Source organism: Amphiprion ocellaris, chromosome 17 (genome assembly GCF_022539595.1).
Source record: "Amphiprion ocellaris isolate individual 3 ecotype Okinawa chromosome 17, ASM2253959v1, whole genome shotgun sequence".
Taxonomy (NCBI): Eukaryota; Metazoa; Chordata; class Actinopteri; family Pomacentridae; genus Amphiprion; species Amphiprion ocellaris.
This window is the reverse complement of record NC_072782.1, coordinates 17,463,168-17,485,850: the sequence shown is the minus strand read 5'-3', so window position 1 is coordinate 17,485,850 and position 22,683 is coordinate 17,463,168. Positions and strand designations below refer to the sequence as shown.

The 22,683-nt window shown below is 36.7% G+C and overlaps 1 protein-coding gene and 1 long non-coding RNA gene across 5 annotated transcripts; both read right to left on the bottom strand.

The window, feature by feature from the left end:
* Window positions 1-737: 737 nt before the first annotated feature.
* LOC129347321 (uncharacterized) lies at window positions 738-8,940 on the bottom strand. Of its 3 annotated transcripts, XR_008599353.1 has the most exons (4): window positions 8,028-8,940; window positions 7,252-7,410; window positions 6,014-6,318; window positions 738-1,608 (listed from the first exon to the last, which is right to left on the bottom strand). It is a non-coding gene; the product is annotated as an uncharacterized LOC129347321 (long non-coding RNA). The 3 variants fall into 3 exon arrangements; XR_008599352.1 differs by lacking the exon at window positions 6,014-6,318 and having other exon boundaries at window positions 8,028-8,910; XR_008599351.1 differs by lacking the exon at window positions 738-1,608 and having other exon boundaries at window positions 5,815-6,318; window positions 8,028-8,929.
* Window positions 8,941-9,922: 982 nt separating this feature from the next.
* On the bottom strand, window positions 9,923-22,320 carry trappc13 (trafficking protein particle complex subunit 13). 2 transcript variants are annotated; one of them, XM_023266662.3, is made up of 13 exons: window positions 22,160-22,320; window positions 20,260-20,328; window positions 17,885-17,984; window positions 17,718-17,802; window positions 17,492-17,619; window positions 15,619-15,691; window positions 15,253-15,297; window positions 14,817-14,834; window positions 11,059-11,192; window positions 10,775-10,973; window positions 10,584-10,684; window positions 10,319-10,466; window positions 9,923-10,230 (listed from the first exon to the last, which is right to left on the bottom strand). In XM_023266662.3, exons 1-13 carry the CDS (start codon window positions 22,203-22,205, stop codon window positions 10,123-10,125), a joined length of 1,254 nt encoding a protein of 417 aa, XP_023122430.1. In that variant the 5' UTR covers window positions 22,206-22,320; the 3' UTR covers window positions 9,923-10,122. The 2 variants fall into 2 exon arrangements, with proteins under 2 accessions (XP_023122430.1, XP_023122431.1); XM_023266663.3 differs by lacking the exon at window positions 14,817-14,834.
* Between the last annotated feature and the right edge of the window lie 363 nt (window positions 22,321-22,683).

The window sequence follows — 22,683 nt, the reverse complement described above, 5'->3', positions numbered from 1 at the left end:
GATATATTTAATTTTGAAAAAAGCATTTAGCCATACTTAAAGCTTTAAGTGCTTTATTAACACGGAACTAAAAATTTTGTATTGTTTTATTATCACAGGTTCTGTCTGAAAAGAGGTGGCATCATTTTAAACAGTGAAATCAAACTAATAAAATGTAATGACCAACCAGTGAGCAATACTGGATTCTGCAAAAACATAAACAACTTTTTTAAAAATCTAAATCTTAACACAGTTAATGTATTAACTTATTTATGTGTGTATGCATGTATTTATTGATTTATTTAGTACTGTTAACATATCACAGTTCTGAGTGAATTTTTCTGGCAAAGGCCACTTATTGATTACATATAGGCTGTTAAATGTTGATTAAAAACTAAAAAGCATTTTAAAAAAAAAAAAACAACTGAGGCATTTATTGAGTCACTAAAATACTGTAGAGTACAGACCACATCAGCATGATTATAAGCATCCTCTGGTAAATGAACAACCAGATACTGATGTCTCTCACCATATGGAGTTCAGGAGATGACTGGGGGATGATAAACTGTGACCTACTGGTTGGGTTCTCTCTGTTCTCATGTTTCTTACATGTTTGTCCCCTGACAGCCAGGTCCTAATGTTTTCTGAGCAACACACCATACTATGACGTTTTTACAATGATGGTTCTACTATGAAACCAGTTTGACATGTTCAGGTGTTCTTTGTGTGAAAACTCAGAGATTTCAGGGATCAGAAGATGGTTTTCAACTTTCTTTATTAACTTTCTGCTTCAACTTTGAATTAAATTTCCTTCACTAACCCAGCCCTCTGGACTTCCAGTAAGCTGTGTTCCTATTGGCTGTCCAGGTGGCTGCTTGGTGTTATCAGGAACACCTGAGCAGCTCAGTGTCTTCCTGCTTTATTTAGCTGCAGACAAACATTTCCTCTGCTTCTCTTCACCACAGAACCTGGTTTGGCTCCATTGCTTTAGTTTGTTCTTTAGGCTTTGACTTGCAGCTTCCAGCAGTAAAATCGTCTTTAATGTGTTTCTTGGTGTGTTTTAGGGCTTTGTACTGGATAGTTGTCTTGGTAAATGTGGTTCTTTAGCCACAGTTAGCACATGGTGCTAATGTGTGCAGTGATTAGTGGATTTGGTACAGCTGAGTTGTGTCTTTATCTTGGCTGTAGTGAGTCTTTAGAGGTTTCTGGTCAGACACATTCTGTATTCTTGTTTGAGAACCAGCGTTGGTTGTCCAGAAGGTAAGAGTTCCTGTCCTGATTCTCTGTTCTCAGAGGTTCTCTGGTAGGCTGCAGGAGACTTTAGCGTTTGGGTTGTGCTAGTTTGGTTTTTGTATGGTTTCATTTGGACGACTATCTTGAGGCCCCTCCATGTGGTTTAGTGAGGTTTTCTGGAATAGTTCTACAAAGCAACCTGCAGCAGAAGAGACTTTGAGAGTTTTTAGGAAGTTCTGGATTCCAGACTTTAGAGCAGCAGAAACATTTGTCAGTAGTTTGAGCAGGAGAAGGTGATCTTCAGAGTAGAAATGAGACAGAAACCTTCTTGACCCGTGTGGTGAGGTCCTGTACCAAGAGTTTGAGCAGGTTGTGAAGAGTCTGTAGTTCTTTGGTCTGAAAGCACAAGAAGAGTCGACTCATTAAAGGAAAAAACAGGAGATATTGTTGGTTCTTCTGTCGCTCTGCAGTTTCCTTAGACTGAATATCAAGTTTATATATTAAATGATTTCCCATGTGAGCCCAAGAAGACTTCAATAAACTCCCTCCATCCCCTGAACACAACATATTTTATTACCATGTTAAATCTTTTTTTTTTAATGTTTTTGAGTTTTCATCATAGTTTTAGCATAGTTTTTTTTTCTCTTTGCTTGTTTAGTTTTGTCGTCTGTGTAAAAGGTGCTAAACAAATAAAGTTGAATTAATAAACTGAAAAATTGACTAACTCATGATTGTGACAACAGAAGTATTTTCATTGTGATTTAAGGGTTTATTTCATTTTTAAGGTTGGGGTTAATCTCTTGACAGAAAAAGAAGATTAAAGAAATAAACTACATAACAAAATGTTTAATATAATTTAATTGCATTTAATGTTTAACTCTATTAAACAGACAAAATATTGAATTAGATAATTCAACAAGATACAATACATGTCATTATGAAATTAAACAAAATGTTTAAAATACAAATATTAAAAATTACAAAATATTTTCCATAATTAAACATTTAAAAAATACAATTAAACAAGAAGAATATTAAACGTTTTAAAAAATGCAAAACATTTAATTAGATTATTAAACCTTTAAAAAGACAAAACATTTAATTAAAAAATTAAATGTTTAGAAAATTACATCTTAAAGACAATAAAACTTCAAATAGGAATTAAACAGAAAATACAATGAAGCATTTAAAAAGAAAATTAAACATTAAACAACATTACAAACAAATATTAAAAAAGAAAAACCTTAAAGATTTAATCGAAACATTAAATATTGGGAAAGGAAAAAAAACTCAAACAAGCCGATAAAACATTTGAAAAAACAATTAAACATTAAAAAGACAGAACATTTGGAAATCAAATCAGACATTAGAAAAGAATAAAAGGTGAGAAAAGAGCAAAACTAAACATTTAAGAAGAATCAAACAAAAGACAAACCATTTGAAAAGACACCAGTTAGACTTTAGAAGATCAAATTAAATAGAAGAGACAATAAAACGATCAAAAAGAGCAAAAACAGATAAAAATCTTAAAGCGTTTTCTAGTCTGAAATGAAAACATCAAGTTGTTTCTTCAAATATTTCCTGTTTCTATGTTCTTGGTTTTATTGTGGACAGATTTACTAAGAACTCATTTCATTTCCAGATAAAGTCTACTAGTAGTTGAAGGCATTTATCAAACTAATGTTACCTTCTGATCTCCACAAACTTTACTGTTCAGTGAGGAGAATCAAAGTTTGCTGAGGATTTCTAAAAAACCCACAGGTGAAGGTCTGAGAAGAACTCAGATGGATGGTCTAAATGTGAAATCAAGACTCACGGTCACAAGTTTTAAGGCTTCTGTTAACCAGAAAGTTCAAACTAACAGAGAAGTACTGAGAAACTTTTAAAATTTCAGTCCTCAGACTGTCTGAAGGTTCAAACTAACAGAGAAGTACTGAGAAACTTTTAAAACTTCAGTCCTCAGACTGTCTGAAGGTTCAAACTAACAGAGAACTACTCAGGAACGTAGAAGATATCAGTCCTTGGACTGTCTGAAAGTTCAATCTAACAGAGACCTACTGTGGGACTTAGAAAATTTCAGCCCTCAGACTGTCTGAAAGCTCAGGTTCTGAGGACTCGGGAGGTGTGGAGGCTTTGGAAAGTCTTGGAACTGAGGGTTCAACCCTCCAGCACAAACGCTGAAGTCCAGCCTCCTGAGAAAAACGGTCGAGTCGAGACTCGAGTTAAAAAAAAAACTCGAAAACGACAAAAAATAGATGATAAATGCGCAAAAACGAGAAGAATTTGTATCTGAGCGAGTAGCTCAGGGGGATAAGAAGAGTGACTACCAAGCGGAAGGTCGCAGGTTCAAGACCCACCACCGGCATTTTTCTTTGTTTGTCTTTGTCAGGATTTTGATAAAAGTTAAGAAGGGTCTGGTCTTGAACCAGCGACCTGCAGCTCCACAGGTAAGTCCTTAACTCACTGAGCTACAGATCAGATGAAAAGAAATAAATTCGTCGTCCCTTTGGCATCGTAGTTTCTGAAGTGACCACATGGGTGGAGCCAAGGCGGAGCCTGGGTGGAGTCAGGGCGGAGAGTGGGCAGGGAGGTGGGTGGCGGCCTCCCCCCCTCTACTCCCCCACCTCCCCCCACCACCCACCACACCTTCCCCCGCCCGACGAGTTCTTCGAGTCTCCACGAGTTCTTCGAGTCTCGACAGGTTTTCCCGAGTTTCTGGAGTTTCCACCAGGTCGGAGGCAGAACAAGTTGTCATGAAGAGGTGTTGAAGTCGGCCAGGATGGACTGACTTTTTACAGCGACGAGCAGGAAGACCACTAGAAGAGCAGGTCTTTAACCAGCATCCATAAAATCCATGGAGTCGCTCCAGAGAAATGAAAGAAGGTCAACTTTTATCAACCTCCATCCAGATGTTCAACTTGATATCTTTAGATCTTTAGCACCCCAAACCTTTAGTATCACACTTTATTATCATTTATTAGGACTTTAATGGAATCCACCAGCAGATTTTGTTTTTGTTGACAAACTCTATTCTTGTCATCATGGGACTGCAGTATTTAAAACTGTTCCTTCTATTTGACCTCATGTTTATTAGTTTTAGTGGAGAAACTTATTTTAGTTGACCATGAGTCTCTTAAAAACAAAATAATAAATTGGATTAGTAAAGAGGTTTAAATTTCTTACTTTGTCATATTTTAAATATGACAAAAAAAAAAAATGTAAAAATAAAGTCTTGAGACAATTTGACCTGTAATTGGCATTATATAAATAAAATTGAATTCAAATTGTATGTATCTTGTAATGTTGGAGTAATTCAGCCATACATGTTAGAAAACACATTTTCTTTGTCCATTAATCTGTCATTTTCTCCAGTAATTCATTTCTTGTTTTGGTTTAAAAAATGTCAAGCCCAAATATATTCAGTTTACGGTCATAAAAACCAAAAAGATTTACATTCATGATGCAGGAATCAGACAGTTTTTCACTTTTTATCTTAGTTTAGTCAGAAAAATAGTTGATAATGTGTGAATTGTTGCAGCTTGTGAGCCGTAAAAGGTTTTAATCTTTGGAGCCGAGTGTCAAAAAACATTTAGAAACCAATAACAACAAAACACTCAACAAAGATTTGAACATCATTAAAGGGAAATCCAACTTTTGCATGACAATGTCTAATTAAAGGACATTTATTTCCAACGTAAATGTGTGATATTCATCCTCTGGAGCTTTCTCTTCACATCATCTTCCACCTGGACTGGTTTGGTCGGGAGCATGTGCAACAAACATTTGAAAAACTGCACTTTAACATCAATAAATGACACTGAAGTTTAATCTCTACATAAATGAGACTGAGTCTGGATGTGCTGCTCTGTCATTAACTCCTAAGTTTAGGGAAAGTTCAAACAAAAGAGGACAGTTCAGATCAGACTTGAGAATGAGCTTATTTTGAACAAACATCTCAGACTTTCTGAGCTTCAGCACCTACAGCAAGATATTTTAACAACAAGTAACTCAAGAGATCCAGAAGTTGGAGAGAGTTAGCTTTAGCTGAGCCATGTGGGACGCTAACCTAGCAAACATTTCAGACTTTCCTCTGTGAATTCTGAGAAATAATTTACTATTTAATGACAGAGCTACACATCTTAACTCAGTCTCATTAAAACACACTCTAATTCAGTGTCATCCATCCATATTAAAGTGCAGTTACCCAAAATGTTTGTTGCATGAGCTCCAACAAAACCTGTCCAGGTAGAAGGCCACTTTGACAAACAGGAAGTGGACGATTCCAAGCAGATTTATAGAAGGGGGAACCGGACTGTACTAAGTGTGGTCCAGTATAGAGGGGTGTTTTGTGGGTTTTTAAGGCTGATAATGATTATTAGTGAGACATTTGGAGTAGATATTCATTTGGAGTAAATGAAAGTATTTAAAATCTTGAAGTTAAACTTAGAAGAACACAAACTCTAACAGAAAACTTTGTTGATACGTTTTTGTTTTGTTTACAGATGTTAAGTTAAAGGAGTTTTATTCGTTACGTATAACCAATCAAATCACTCCAGAAGACAGAGCGACCACAGGTAGATAAAGGTTCAGAGCAAAAGTAGCGCCATTTTTAAATGTATTTATTACCGTAAATCAGTAAAAAATTAAATACTGATAATCAGTAAATCAGTCAGCCCACAATTACTACAATTCTACAGTTGATGTCTCTTTCCTTTGACTTGTTATTTGTACAATATACGATGTATATGATGGCGTTTTTTCATACCAAAGGCTATACTATGATGTTTTCTAAGAGACATACGATGCTACTCTGCTTGTTCTGGCTCTGGGCTGCTGCACTCCTCCTCTGTTGTTTTCTGGATTGTACTCAGCTGCATGCCTTCGTCCACCCAGCCTCCGTTGACTCGTCCCGCCTGCTGTCTCTGGAGCTGAAGCTGGATTGGAACAGACCAAAGTACAGTCCAATCATGATGCCAGTTGCCTCTCAAAAGGCTCCTTCATCTGGCAGGTGGAGGCAGTTCTTCTGAGGGGAAGCTGAGCTGGCCTGGCAGAACTTTGGAGATGTGTTCCAGTGGTTGGTGGATGTGTGGGGAGATAGAGAGGGACCTTTGAATTGTTCACAAAGGAAAACAGGGAACCCATTGGTAGTTTTAGTTTAGGATGCTACTGCGGTGTGTTTTTGGGCTTGAAGAGGTGAACAGGAAGAGTTTTTTTTCATATTGATTATCTTTTACTTTGTTCCTGGTTGGAATGCCCATCAATGTCAACATGAAGTTCACTTTTAGTTCTGTTTATTTATTTTTATTTTACTAACACCCATTTGTTTTTAACCCCCTCACATGTTGTGTTGTTGTAAACTTACTCTTTCAAATAAATACTCGTCTAACCCTCTGGAAACCAGCATTTGAACTGTTTTTGTGTTGCTCCTCACCTACTGACAGCTGTGGACTAAAGGCTATACTGTGACGTTTTTAGAGCGACATGCTGTACTATGATGTTTGTTGGGTGACACACTATACTATAGGCTTTTTTAATTGACATATTACTGTGACTTTTTTTTGTTTTAGTTTTTCTTGGTTTTTTTTAGCAACATGTAAGAATTCGAACAGTTTTAAAAGTTACTATACTTTTACTTGTGCAATGAAATTATTATTCTATGGCATTTTTTAGATGACATATTATACTCTGATGTTTTCTTGAATTACATACTATTTTGACAATATACTGCACTATGACATTTTTTGAACCACATATCATACATGACAATTTTAGGCAACATCCTATCATTTTGCGCTTTTTGAACCACATAATAATCTATGGGTTTTTTTTGCCGACATGCTATACTATGAACTACAGGCCATACTATGTTATTCTTGAGTAAAGTATACTATACTTTGACATTTTCTGAACTACATCCTATACTATGGCGTTATACACAGAGTGCTTTGGTTACATGTTGATTTATAATCTATATTTTTTTCTGTTTTCTTTTTTGATGGGATTACCACAGACCTGACTGTGAACACTGTTGACACCCACCTCAGGGAGACACTGCCTAAGATCTCAAGGCTGCTTGGTCGTGGTCTTTCTGGCACTTACTCTTCCAAGATGAGCCGGGAAGTTTAACACTGATGGAATGACACCAGGTCTAAGCCGACAAACTTCCACTTCCTCCTCAACCCATAGTCTCTGGGAAACCTACATGGAGTAAGAAAAGTAGACAGAGAAGTAACTAAGTCTGTACACAACATATTAAAAAAGAAATCATGCTAATAAATTAAGTACAAATAACCGAATTCGCCAATATACTGGAGACCAGAGCTATTTAATTTGACAAGTATAACCTTGTTTAGTAACATTTCAATTATTTGAGAGCAGTCCTAAAGAACTGCCTGTAATCCCAATCATAAAATGGGTTTGGAGGAAGAACATAGATGTTAATCTGGATATATATGAGTTAGGCTTTATAACTACTATTGGTAGTATTGGTGGTAGTAATAGTGATGCGACTACTGCTAGTAGTAGTAACTACCGCTGCTGATACTGGCACTGCTACTACAACTTGTAATATTATTACAAATGCTGATACTACTTCTGTGACTCTAACAGCTATTTTATACTACTACTGCTTGTACTTTTAGTATTACTACTACTGCTTGTACAACTATACTACAGCTACTATTAATGTCTGGTATTTGGTTGTCAAGCTGCTAGCTCGCCTTAACGTTTTGCTAGTGGCTAACTAGTTAGCTCTCATAGACTGGAAGCTCTCAACAAGATTTCATAATGAAAAAAGAGCCAAAAACTGTTCTTACCTATGAAAAGTCATTCCAAGTTTCCTTGTCTCAGTCGTACGACGTAGTGTATAACTGTATGCAGCACAGTGAGCCGGCATACTTGTTGTTTCCGTTTTCACGCCGTCTACATCAACAGAATGCACTGAAACTTTTCCCCCACTAGCTTAGCCTCGCTGTAGCACGCAGCTCAAAGGGGCGTGTCCTATCTACTCATTCATATCTATGAGAACAACGATGGCTACACATAAGGACGCGTGACGTTGATCAGCTGCGTAAATACCATTATATACAGTCATATAAAAAACGTATGTGAATCGCATCATTGGCTGCAGCAGCCATTTCAAAGTATTTGAAAGAGTGCCCTTTAAAGGGTTAAGCAAAATCCAGTTTTTCATTTCATTTGTAAATAATTATGCGTCTTCAGTGTCTGCAGCCATCCAGAACAGAAGTAAAAAGACCATCCCCTCATTTCTATAAATCAGAAATCGTGACTCTGAGTGAGTCGTTCAAGTTTACAGCCTGTTGTGATGTGACAATGTCACATGCTGGCTTCCATTCTTCAAAATGAAACCAAATGTAGTCGGACATCCACATACTTTTGGCAGACTGTATATTATATACTGAAAAATACTAAATCTTCTTATAGCATGATATACAGTATGGGTATTGAAACATACGCAGACTACGTGCAGAGAAAGGTGTGTCTAAGGCCCTCTTACTGAACAGGGTGAGGACAGCAGCAGCTCAGTTGATGGATTTTAAGCTACAGACACTGAAACAGCCGGTTTTGAACAAGATTAAAACCAGAGGTATCACAAGAATGGTAGAATCAGTGATCTGTACAATCGTTTGAGCTGCAACCTGAAATGCTAATTTGAAATACTGATCAAAACTTTAACAACAAAAGTCTAGAAAAAAATGTATTTATAAACTAGCAAAAATAAATAAATGAAAAAAATTATATATTTTATAGATGGTATCTGTTATTTGAAAGAAAGAATGGGGAAAATTATGGATTGAAAAATGGGAATTTTTAAAAAATTGCTATTTTTCATATTTTCCCCGTTGTGTTAAATTACAGATAATAAATAAATCTGCAATTTTACCTTCATTATAAATTAGATATTAATAAAGGTAAAATATGAAAAAATATTTCATGTTGATTGTGGGGAAAAAAGAGGTAAAAGCTGTTAAAAATGTCTTTTTCAAAAATTTATAAATTAGCAAAATACATTTTATAAAATAAAATACATTTTACAGATATTTTCTGTTATTTGGAAGAAAGAATGGGGGGAAATTATGGATTGAAAAATGGGATTTTTTTATATTACTGTTTTACATACTTTTTCTCTGTTTTGGGAGAAACTTTACAGATATCTAGTAAAATCTGAAATTTTCTGAAATGTTCAATGTAACATCTGAAATGTTCTGAGAACATGTGAGTTACCTTCTTTATGGACTTTTAAACCAATAAACAGCCACAAATAGATATCTTTATGTAATAAATGATTTATACTATCATACTATGAACACCACCAGGTATCAGGAATGATGGATTCTTTTCCAAAGCATCCTGTTCACCCACCTCAATATGATAGACCAATTTCAATTCAGGTTTTAAATGTCCTCCACTATAAAAAAAAAAAAAAAAAACATAACTTGTATCACTTCCTATCTGTTGAGTAGAGCAATAGACATACCGTGTATCTGAAAATCTAATCTGCAATATCACGCAGAAAAAACATGCTGAGTGCAATCTACAAAAGGTCTATTAAACAGTAAGTAGAGTAATGTGAAGCAATTAAAAATAACAAAATGAGCATAGCAGTAAATATTCTTGCCCATGTCTCTGGAACAGTTTTAATGACAAAAGCCATCATGGTCACCATGTTTTTTTTAAAAGCAATAGGAAATCAAAGACTACAGAGATTTTATTAACATTTATGCACATTTACATTAATATTTTCAAAGAGAGTGATTTATATTATTCACAATTCATTTTAAAATACAGTATTATCCCCTTCGGTTTCAAAAAGTGAAATATCAGTGTCATGTGCAGAATTGCACAGTTGGTCCATTCATATCTAAAATGCCAAAAATGTCAATAAAATTTCTAGGACTCGTTGCTCGTAAACGGGCAGACCACACACACTTGTGCAATGTCGTCATATTCATACGTCCTCTTCAAAAATGTGTCTGTGAGTCTTAATCCAGAAATACTCTGAAAGAAAGAGGATTATGAGATGTGTAAGAAGGAAAAGCATTTGGTTTGATCAAGCAAATGTTAATACAGAAAGTTTGGCTCATACCTGCAAACCCTGGACGGATGAGAGGACTGTGAGGGGCAAAGAGAGGAAGCCACCAGGACTGAGTTTCCCCAGCTGTCGGCCTGATATACCACACCAGTGGATCGACCTGGTGTTACACATCTCCAGCACCAGGTCCATTGTTCTTTCACTGCAACATCAAGGTCACAGAAAAGCTGGGTGTTAGTGCTATCAGTGTTTAATGTCTGCAGGCCAACAGCTGAATCCTATAACAGACAGATGACTTTCTGTTAGGGGGGATTTTTACCTGCAGTTGGTGATTTTACAGATGATGTCAAACGGTTCTTCAAGGTTGACAGTGTCGGGTATCATCTCTAAAGACAGCCGAATATCTCCGTACCCTGGAGCCTGGAGGACGCACAAGGATAAAAAATAAGATAATGTACAGATAAAAAATGAGACTGTCTCATTTTGGTAGCTGGCCACACATCCAAATACCATTCTTTGCAGCTGACTGGTCTGTAGCCTCCCTCTCTCCCCAAGATTGGTCTTCCAGACAATGTCAAGCTTTCCTATTACGGTCACTCCCTTGATGACGCCAGCCTTCTCCGCATATTCCGGCTTTGGTTTCAAACAGTACAAGTACTGCCGTGTGTCCATGGGCTGCAGGTAAGACATTTTCCCAAATGTGGACTCTCTGCAAAGGAGACGCTAGAGTTGAGTCTCAAGAGTAACTTCACCTTTTTCCAATTGCATCATCAGGAATGAATATGTGCTTTTACCCCTGATCTCCAGATGTGACCATGTTCAGCTCTGTGACATTGTACATCATGGAAGGCTCGAGAGATACTTTCTCCATGAACATTGGTGACGTGGTGATGTTCTGGATCTGAGCTTCCAGAAACACTTCATCTGTCTGGAGCGGGGAAGTCAGGGGTCACACTAATGTTTGTTGTTAACCATTATGCAACAATTACATAATCTCCTAGGTGAACTGAGCAACACATTATTTTATAAAGAGATATTAAGTGAGGTTAGGTTTGTGCAAAATCCTACAGCCTCAAAGAGTGACTTCAGATTGTTTAAGAGTGTCTTAAAACAATTTTCACATGCCCATGTGTACATTTAAATTGTTATTGGTCGCTGTAATTTCCTCCGTTCCTTATTAGCCTTGAAAAGAAACTGTCCTAATAAATTTTACAGCTTTATACCTTGTCAACATGTCTGTATAGTGTTTTTATTTACTGGAAGAAACATCATAACTGAAATCAGCAGTCAACGTCAAAACGTTTCCAAAACAACAGTTTACTAATGACATAGAATTAGACTTTCAGGGTTTCATATTCAAGAAACCTGAGGAACCAATTTTGTCGAAGGTGTAGAGTTGCTATTAAGCCATTTTAATGTAGGAATTGATTATTTTCAGGGAAATAAATCAATATGTAATCTTAATGATCAGAGATGAGTATTTTAGGGGTTTAATTATTGACCAGAGAGGGGCTTTGACCAAAGCTAACAGGTAGCTTCGGTGGCTTGACTTACACAAAGCAAGTAGGAATCAGTTGTTGTTACTTCGCCAAGGAATGCAGTGGAGTTATGTGATGAGTGGCATACGTTTGTCTATTAATCTGTGAATCTGTCTGTCTGTGAGCAGCATTACTCAAAAACAGACTAATGGATTTGGATGTAATTTTCAGGGAAGGTCAGAAATGACACAAGGACCACCTCATTAAATGTTGGCAGTGATGTGGCTTATAGTCTGGATCCACAGATTTGTTAAAGATTTCTGTATCACTGCGGATAGTGGCACAGCGTCACTGTAACTATGACTACAAATGAACACTAAATCAGCTGCCTGCTGATGATTACGTGTTTGTGTTCCTACTACAAATTGACCAGGACTTATCCTTCAGAAATCATACAAGGAAAACTTTATTAAATTGTGGGGGTATTTCCAAGTCCCATCAATTCCCGCTACATATTTAGGTCATGCAATCCGGTATCCGTACATAACGTACACATGCATAACACACGCCTGTGCTCAGCACAAGGTGATTTTTTTTATTTAAGATTTCCTATGTTGGAAATGAAACAAAGACTGAGCAGCCTTGGCGGTGTACTGTGCTCTCTGAGTGGTTTTCTTGTTTTAATATGAATTTGCTTTGTTTTGCTCAGAAAACTGTCTCCGCAAATAAAAAGTAGGGATTTGTACTGAAAAAAAGACAGTAACTTTGGAAAACACCCATATTAAACTAATTCAGACCACTGAAGACTGAAATCAGCTTAAGCTTAGCTTACAGTCCCAAGTTCAGTAATTTAACTACAAAAAACTAAAGTTATATATTTTGATGTTTTTTCAATGAAAAGAATTAATTCCTGCCTTAGAATGGCTTAGACGTAACTCTACACTATTGCCTCCTTAATATATGCAGATCTATAAAGTCCTGCCTCCCTCTCCACCCACGTCTCCCCACTACCTGCAGCTTGAGCACACCTGCTCACCTATGACTGCTTAAATATTGTAAAATGATTCTCAGGTGGCAGGTTGTAATAACTGAGCCAACCATGACTTGGAAATGGATTCTCACAGCCAGTATGGACAGGAGGAGAGTTGCAGCTGTAATTCTTTCAGTGTACAAACAGAGCGGGCATATGAGACATGTTTTCAGATTAAAAAAATAAAAAGTGAATCTATACCTTAAGCTACTCTTCAGGTGATGTGAGAGTCGTATAGTGAATATTTATCAACCATACTCAGAAGAAAAACATAAACACATGTAAATAACACTTACAGAAATTAAATTCTATTAGGATTGCTCAGTGTACCTTTGAGGATATGTTAGTACAAGTACACAGTAGAGGCTGCACAATGACTAACTTTACTTAGTGGACTTTTTTACTTGCTAAATTTTTCCAATTGGTCTCTCAAGCATCAAGTAGTTGTGCATTTCAGGGTATTTCTGAGCATTTTTCCCCTGATTTGTATAAAGCAGTGCAGATAGAGAGAATGTGGGGCGAGACAGCTGGGAAATGACAGGAAGTAAAGGTCCAGCCAGGCAGAGGTGAATCGGGGACTCTGCTGCTTCGGGGCATTTTAGTCCTTATTGTATGCACCAAAACCATTTGACCATCAGATCGCCCTAGTTGTGCGTTGTTAAGCGATCAGGTTACATAAAGCAGCCATGTTATCTGCCTCAGAGCCTTCCAGCGACATTATAATACCAGCACTTTTCATTTCTGCAAAGGCTTTCAGTCTGGAGCTGTCCTATTGGCTGCCAGTCCATCTACACTGATGCACAAATACTTAGTGTGTTTATGAATCAACACAACCAGCTCTCTTATGTATAGTGGACACTAAGTGTATTGAGTTGACGATTTTAATACTTTTGTGAACCTTTCACTGGTTTTTGTTAATATTATTTTCTAAAATAAGTCAAATCTTGTACATTTAATACAGATAATCAATCACTTATAACAAAACATTATTAATAACAATCTTAAAAATCATACGTTACTAAGTAAAGTCACTTAGTTGTACAGAAAGACCTCAAAAATTACATTTTTTAACCATAATCTGACATAATTAGTAGAACTGTATTTTTTATTGACTTAAACATAATTGGTTCTGACATGGTTATCGAAGAATAAAATCATCATAGGTGTCTTAAAAATGCACATACAGGAGAGTCATTTTTGTTTTTTCAGCAGGCTTGATGTTTGGGAGAGCAACACTCAGCTGTCTTTACAACTCATCTGTGCAGCCTCTACGATACAGTGAGGGTACAATAAGAAAGAAGCAGAGATTAGTTCATGCCTGCAATTCATATCAGAACTGACCATGAACCATTCTGAAAGTTAATGTTAAATGACAGAGCTTAGCATCTCTGTTCCATGCAAAGCCATTCCGACCAAAACCTCACATTCTGTCGCATATAATCACATTAATTACATTTGTTGAAGTAAAAATGTCCAAATGTCAAATGATTGGGAAAGGACAGTAATTTTGGCATATAATCACAGAGAATATGACTGCAATTGGCCTGATTCACCACACTGTAACCTACAGTCTTAGAAAAGTTAAAAATGAGATTCGAATCCATTTGAGCACCATCATTTCTCACTGCACTGTTACATAATCACTTAAATCTTGACAAACAGAATTAAAGCTAATCATAACACACCCTGTTATTATCCCCAGTGATAATAAATATAATCAATGCAGTCCCCACCCACCACAATTTGACACCATAAACTTCAATTGAGAACAAGCCCTCTGTAGGATGAGTTTGCAGGAAAGCATGAGCATACAAAGAAAGGGCAAAAGAAAAGCAATGGAAGTTCACATCAAGAATTAACTAACAATAATGCACTTTAACACTTGTTTCTCTTTAACAATGCAGCAGGCATTTTCAATGTTCATGCTTTTCTTTCCATTCTTTTACTTTGCACCTTTCTATCAGCCCAGAAAGACACAGTCTGCTGCACCAAAAAGGATTAAAAGAAGCTAACGTTCAGCGATGAGAACAGAAGAAACAATTACCACAGAACTGAGGTCACTCTAATGGAGAAAATAAAATACAAGACATAATAAACAAATGAAGTTACATGCCAAAGTTGATGACAATGAATATTTGCAGTCGAATATAAAAAAGCTACTGATATGAAAATGACAGAAAATAAGGAAAAGCTTATCCTCAAGAAAACCCTTAGCTCCAGCTTTTTTCATCCAAACACTGAAGTCAAAAAACAAACAAAATGGTGAGATTTTACAGAATGTTTTTCTGTTCAGTTGACATCTCAGGAGGTACAAGGGTTTTCCAGGAGGCCTATCTGATGCTAACTGCCTCTACTAGCATCTGGAAATGTTCCTAACTATAAAATGAAACATGACACGAAGCATGATGTATGCTAGAGTAAGAACTTGCTCTTTACATGAATCTGTTGCTGGTGGCGGTATTTGAGAGTGGTTAGTTTACCTCTGCATTGTAGAACTTTGTCTTCACATCCAGCGGCTTCAAAACCTGATTGAAAATAGATTGCAAACTGAAAGCTGCAGTTTTCTCACACGGTGCATCCATTCAACGGGAAATAAACTTTCATCCAACTGGAAATCGACTGGAAGAAACTGAAATCTGAGGGACAATATGATTATGCTAAAGGGAAAGGAGCCAGGCTAAGGTTTGATCCTGAACTGAGACCAAAGACTGCACGACACCAAATCCACAGAAGGGGTGATAATTACATTTGCTCTGTTGTAGGTCTGTGGCATTTCTCAAGTCACTTCCAAGCTCGCACGTGAGTTTACCGCTGTCATCTAATGAGAACACTCAAATATAACTCACCTGGAATTTGAAGAACTTCCGAAAATAGAGCTTCTCTCCGTAGTGAGTGGTATAACTGACTGCACATACTAAGCTGGAAGAAAGAAAGCAAACATTTAGAATAGCAGGTTGATGTTTTTTTTCAGGAATGTTTACTTTGTTCCCTGATTTAGTCCGTTGGAGAGACATTCTGTATTTGTTGGCACATTTGTTATGATAAAATGAGGACATTCATAGGGAACTGGTGGCACCTGGTGGTTTGCTTCTGTCTGCTCTTTGATTAAAAGAGGAAATGATAAGGCAGTCAGGTGTGTGGGGTGGTAACAGTTCTCTTTTGTGGGAGGCGAGAAAACAGTAAGTTCCATTTGTAGTAAGAGATTTAATGTATGATGTTTTAGGAGCAGTTTGTTTAATGGAATTTAATGTGGGTGCTCATTTTTAACATTTGTATGTCCTTGGAGACAGGAGCAGTGTGGCCACAAAGTATGCAATCAGGAATTTGCTGTGAAACGTGAATCTGCTGCGCATTGGGAAACAGTAATGTAGGAGGTATACAGAGTTAATGTTGTTTAGGTACACGGTGGTTTAAAATACTTATTAAAATTGTTGTTCTTATTTTGTGTTGAAAATGTTCAACTCTCTGAACCCCAAAACCGGCCACTGGGTTTGAATTTGATGTCGTCTTTCCAAAAGTCACCAAAATGACACTAATTGTCTATGCACTATGAACTCTCCAACAGTCCTTGAACTACTCATTTGTGACGTGCTGTTCAGTTGGGACACTTAACCAAATCTAAGCTTAAAAATTTGATATTCAATCAAAATTACTTCATTCTACATTTCTCATTTAAAAACTTGCTCAAAATAAACTGTTTGCTCTAACCAGGTTCTGTAAAGATCAAAAAATTCTGTGATTCTCACCACAACAGTGAACCCACTAATGACTTAGCTGCAACCAACAGTCATGTGACAAAAAGTCAGGGACTTTTCAGCTGAGCTGAGCTGAACTGTGGAGTGACTTTACTCAAAGGACATAAGAGATTTACAGAATAAATTAAAAAGTAAGTAAAAAATATGGATGGTGTAGAGTCACCATGTTTTCTTCCAGTGTTCAGAACACCTGTGAGCACTTGGAAAAATGATGTACATGTTGATTGCATTTTATTTTTTCTTTGTTTTTGTAAAATAAATAATCAAAGAAACTCAACTTTTGTTTTCTTCTATTTATGTGTTTCATGCTGCACAAAAGACATAATCTTTTTATTTCTAGCCATGGTTTTGCTGTTAGAGGTGAAAGATTTTATTCTATAGTGAAGAAATGAGGCAGCAGCATGTAGAAATAACACAGAAGGATAAAATGCCCAGAGACTACTGGGGGTTCAGAGGGTTAATTGTCAATTTTGCAATTACTGTTGTTTTTATTGCTCCGGGTCCTCGCACCATTTCCTGCTGTCCGTTGGGTCTCAGCTGTAACATTTGTTTGCTTTTGTTAGGCCATGCAGCCTCACATGGCCTGTGGCCTGGTAATTGTTTTGTTTTAGTCACTTTGCTATTACAACTCACTGTGGGAAACTCATAGCCTTAATACTTGGTTGAACTGAGACCCAGCTTGTGCGCTGGTTGTGTCTTCACGTTAATTTATTGTGTTATTTAATATTTGGTCTGTACATTTGAGCTGTGATTTACTACCCGGGGTTCTCGGGTTCCCTTCTGCAGTTGAAGGGTATCAGTTGAATAATACATGATTGGCCCTTATGGAATGAGAAGGACCCCTACGTTGTTGTCATGTGTTGTTTTGTTGCAATAAATAATGTCACTCGTTAAGATACATTCCTCTGTCAGAGACTTGTTTATGTATGCACGCACACAAATGTATAACAAAAAAGGCACTCACATATGTGTTCCAATTTCTTTGACTTCGTGGTGGATAACGTCGTCAATGCAGCATTCAGGTTTAAGTTCTGCTACTGCAGAGTTTGATGCAGAGAGATTGAGCCTCTGTGAGCTCGTCTGTAGATCAGCCTGTAGGAGATCACATCACACAACACATCTCAATTATTGGTAAACAGAAATGAAAGGTATGTAGTAAGTGCTGGATGGGTATTACTTCTTTACAATACCTTCACAAGAATGTCTTTTACAACTTGATTGCTGTCATTATGCACACTTATGTAACTGGAGAAAGTCTCACCAAGGAAAATATTTCTGTATAATACAAAGACAAGATTGTGTTACACAAATACTCCTTGCTTGATTGTTTGATTTCAAATGCAATTGTGTTTATTACCCAAAGTTCTGTGGTAATGTCAGCATCTCTCCCAGCATTAATGTTTCTGCTCCTTTGATGGTAGAGGGATCCTCCCTCATAAGTTGACCAAACAAATCCCCTATGGAGACCAAAATACATAAAATATCTCTCAAGTACATACAAAATGTGTTCATGAATTTGGCTCACTGGTTCCACTGCGAGCTGCAGCACACAAGGCTTGACAAACACTTGATATGATGTGTGTGTGTAGCTATTTGCATCTCAGCCAGGGAAAAACACCTGGATAAAAATAGAAGTAGAAAAACTAATTTAACCAACAAACAAACAGTGTGTATACATTTGTTTTTGTTACAAATCTATACACAAAAAAACTAAGACATATGTAAATCCAGGGGACAAGTCATAACAAACAACCAATCATTCTGAGGCTATTCTCTTGTGGACAGTGTAGCTATCTAAGATACAGACACCATTTTGACCCATTAAGGTTCCGTCAAAGTGTTTGAGTATTTTATTTGCCGCAGGGACGATCACAGAGACAAATAAAGAGCCTTTGAAGATCAAGTTTCAAAGCAGAAAGCTATTCATTTTTTCATTCAAATTGCTTCTTCCTCCCATCCTATAACTTTGCAACGGACAACTTATGCTGTGTTAAATTCACAGGCTACTATTAATAACTACTCGGAATACTATTATGCCATGATCTCATGCATCTATCTCCATTATTAACATCAACAATAACATCAATATGCCTGAATCAGCTTTCAGTGCATCACTTAAAGCAACATGATGGCAGAGAAAGTGAATGTTTTTATCTTGCTAATGTCAAATGCACCTAATTCATCTTGAAGACATGCTTTCACTTTACATAAACAGAGATTCTACCTAGAAGTGTCAGCATGATTAATGGTTTATGTAGAGTTCAGTTACCAGTGCATTGCTCTGTGCTGTAAGGGAAAACAAACTGTAGAAACTCTGTCTGGCAAACTAAATTTGGAATCTGAGACAGTAAATCTGTAATACAGTTGTGTACTGGCTCAAAAGCTATCCTTACATTCCCTTACTATCCAAGCTGGCCCCTTCCCCACATAAACTTAGTACCATTAAGATATTGAATATATTAACATAAACAAGGAAGTATGTTGCTTTTGCTTGTCAGTTGGCTGGAGTAGGATGTCCTAATGCAACCTAAAACATCATTAGCAATTGGTTGAAAGCTTTATGTTGGAGGGAAACATTTTAAAAAGCAGAAGCAATGCTCTCACAGGCTTAAAAAAACAAGGAAGATGGCTACCTACGCCTGGTCACAGTACTTATGTTGCTTCCTGTTGTGCAATAGCAAGGATTTCTCAAAAATCTAAGCATGAATAACTTTAGATTATTCACAGACTAATCTATTTGGAAGATTTCAGCTGAAGTAAAAAGTACAATAATTCAAAAAGACATGAGCTTTGACTCTATTTACACAAAAAGTTCCAAAACTTTCCAAATTAAGGCACTGACTGTTCATTCATTAACATTCCAGAGTAACTTTATGAAGCATGACTGTCAGTTTTTCAAACACAGTCATGTGAATGTGAGTTAATACCCTGAGAGGTTTGTATATTCAAGCAAAATGAATAGAAAACCAGCTTCCACAAAGATAGCTTCTTTGGCTGATTTTCTATCTTCTAAACCACTAAAAACAACAGTATTACATTAGCAAAGTAAAGGGACCACCGGCAAAACATTATACAGCACAAACAGGATTGTTGTGTTACTGCTCATGTTTTCTTTTCACCCCTGTCCTTACTAACATGAGCATGAGACCTGCGATAAACAAGCTGTCATTAGCTCTGCTGTGTCACGTTTTTGTCTGACTGAGGCCCTTCTGTGTGGAGTTTGAATACTGCTGTTTATTCCCAGAATCCCATGATATGCAGATTAGGTAATGTAATGATGTACTTTAGAATGACGATTTACCAACTATTGGAAGAGCTTAGGGTTACTTAAGTGTGCAGACATTTCAGTTGCAATTTCAAAGGTATTCTGGGTGGTTGCTGCGACATTTGATCTGTCAGTAGTTGCATAACTGACCAAGTCTGTATCCCTGGCATGACTGACCCACGTCATCCACATCTAAACTAAGAGAAGCAGAAATAACAACCGCATCGAGTGGAAAACTGACTCAACTAGTTCTCAGCCATGACTTTAATTAAAAAGTGCAATGTTATTTGCAAAATATGGACAAAGAACACAAATAAGGCATTATGCAACAGATGTTATCATAATTCTGGGTGTCTGGTAACCCTGCAAACACTGATTACAGCATATACTCTTCTGCTACAGGTTTGCAAAACAGTGTATTAAAGTCTAGACAGGAACTGCGTTTTGACCTATATAAACCGGCTCACCTGGCAAATCTCGATCTTCACATGTGACCGGCAAGTTTGTGAAGAGAGTTGGTTTGGTTAACCGCATCACTGTAAACGAGAGTATCATTGGTTAGTGCCTAGACACACAAGTAGGTTACTTACTGTGGTGATGTTTGCACAAGTAACACAGGGTTTCGTTTCACATAAGACTACAGCTCATTTCTGTGGCTGCAGAAAGTTCTCCCAGTTGCAAGAAATCATCTAGAATAAGGCTGCAATGAAAGATTCTTGTAATAATAAATTGATCTGCATTATTTTCTTGACTGGGAACAGCAATACCGTTTACAACCAAATCAAAAAAAGCAATTTAATAAACGAAATGTAATACATATATGTAAGCATTTACATATATATCTAAACTAAGGCTTAAAAAAAATTCTTACAATAAAAGAAAAAAAACGTTTCCAGATTCAATATGAAATAGAATAAGCTATTAATTAGACATTTTTCAAGACCCTTTTGATTTAAAAAAAAAAAGTGCTTTTAGAGGAAACATAAAAAGAATAAATGTGACTGCGTGAGGCAGATAGAGGCAGACCAAATGATCTTTCCTCTTTAATCTCTTGACATGGGATCTACTAATAGGTTCCTGTCTTAAAACTTCAGATTATGTGCAGTAGTTTATAGATAGTCTGGCATATGAGGTACTTAAATATTATTGTGCAAAATTTTAAAACTGCGTCTGTAAAAACCTGGTGTCTAATGTAAAGCATTGAGAGCAGAGTAATATGAATTGTTGTCTTGGGCATACGAATTCTTTTTATGTCGTCACTAAAAAGCAAAGACTGCAGTTTATCATATATGTCATGCAGCAGGTCTGACTGAGTTTCAACTATTGTGTCATTGGTTTTAAAAATAAATTTCTTCCTACATGTGTGACAGTTCTGATGGTATTCTACGAGATAATGCTCCATAACATGTCTTAAATCTCTTACACAGTGAATAAAGACCTGATCTTTATGAGACATTACACCATTGTCTTAAAGGGTGACAACTTCACTATTTGCGTCTGAGGATCTCAGATTAATTCATTTTAGTTTGATGTCAACTCAAATAGGATTTGCTGGTCTAAAAGGTAACATTCAGAAGCTGACAGTAGCAATATATAACAACAGACTTTTGCACAAGACACATATTTCCAAAGAAGGATCTGAGCTCAACACACGTCTTAAAAACAGAATTATTTCTGTGTACTTATCCAGGGTGTAGTCTGAGATTAAAATCTCCTCATGAGAGAGACATGGCTGAGAAGGTACACCATTATAAACTAATAGTAAACATAAAAAATAGAAAATCGAGCGTGACAACAACAGACGCGGTAGTAAACATACATAAAACTATATCCAGCACTTGCACTCTTCGATTACACATTAAATACAATTTTTAATGGGGACTAAACATAACTAAGATTACTGGCCAACTAATCTCCTGATAAATAATTTGTGTCAGTGGCTGTAAATATCCACAGTGGCATAAACAAATATTTACAGGCAAACAAACACAGAAACATTGGATCATGCTGGTATTAGTAAGTCTTTGAGGGTATCTTTCAGGAAACAGCGCTTGTAAGCTTAATTTGCTAACAACACAACAGCTACAGCTAGTTAGCTGACGGTTTTTTGACACTATTTCTTGCTGCACAGAGTCTTTAGGTTTGGCCTTGAACACCAATTACGACAAGAACCCCATTTTTAAATTGTCAGCGGTAGTCAACAGTTTTGTGCTTTTATTTAGAAATGTAAACTGTTATTGTTGAATATGCCGCTACTAGCAGCAGACAGTAGCAACAAATGACAGCATCTTGGTGCACTACAACATCAAACTAACCCTTCCGTTATACCCATAAAACAACATTTTAATGCTCAGGACAGTGAAATACCTTTTAATGCGAGTAGATGTTCCTGTTTCGCCTGATTTACGTCCATTTTGACAGAGGTAACTGTCTTATTAGGGCGATGTTAGCCACTGTGCTAGATGTGACAAGCTAGCTGATGAACTTTGACCTAGTGACGACGATTTTCTTCTTCGTTGTTTATTTGCGGGCTAAGAAGTCGTACTGCCACCTACAGTCCAGGATAGATATTACAACAAAATCCATTTTTCTTTTTCTTTTCTTTTCTTTTCTTTTCTTTTCTTTTCTTTTCTTTTCTTTTCTTTTCTTTTCTTTTCTTTTCTCATAACACAACACAAAACTGGTGTAAAATGTTTTTGTTGTGCTTAAACGTCCTCTTCAAGCTGTCTTGTAAATGGAACTAATGTAGTTTTTCAGGGATATGCTGTATGTTACTATTCTTTTTGTTTTCAGACATTAAGTTATCACTACACATGTTTCGGTTCTTCAAACCCCATCTGAATTTAGATTTTAAATTAAATGATTCTCAGGGGTTAATGTTGCCTCTCCTG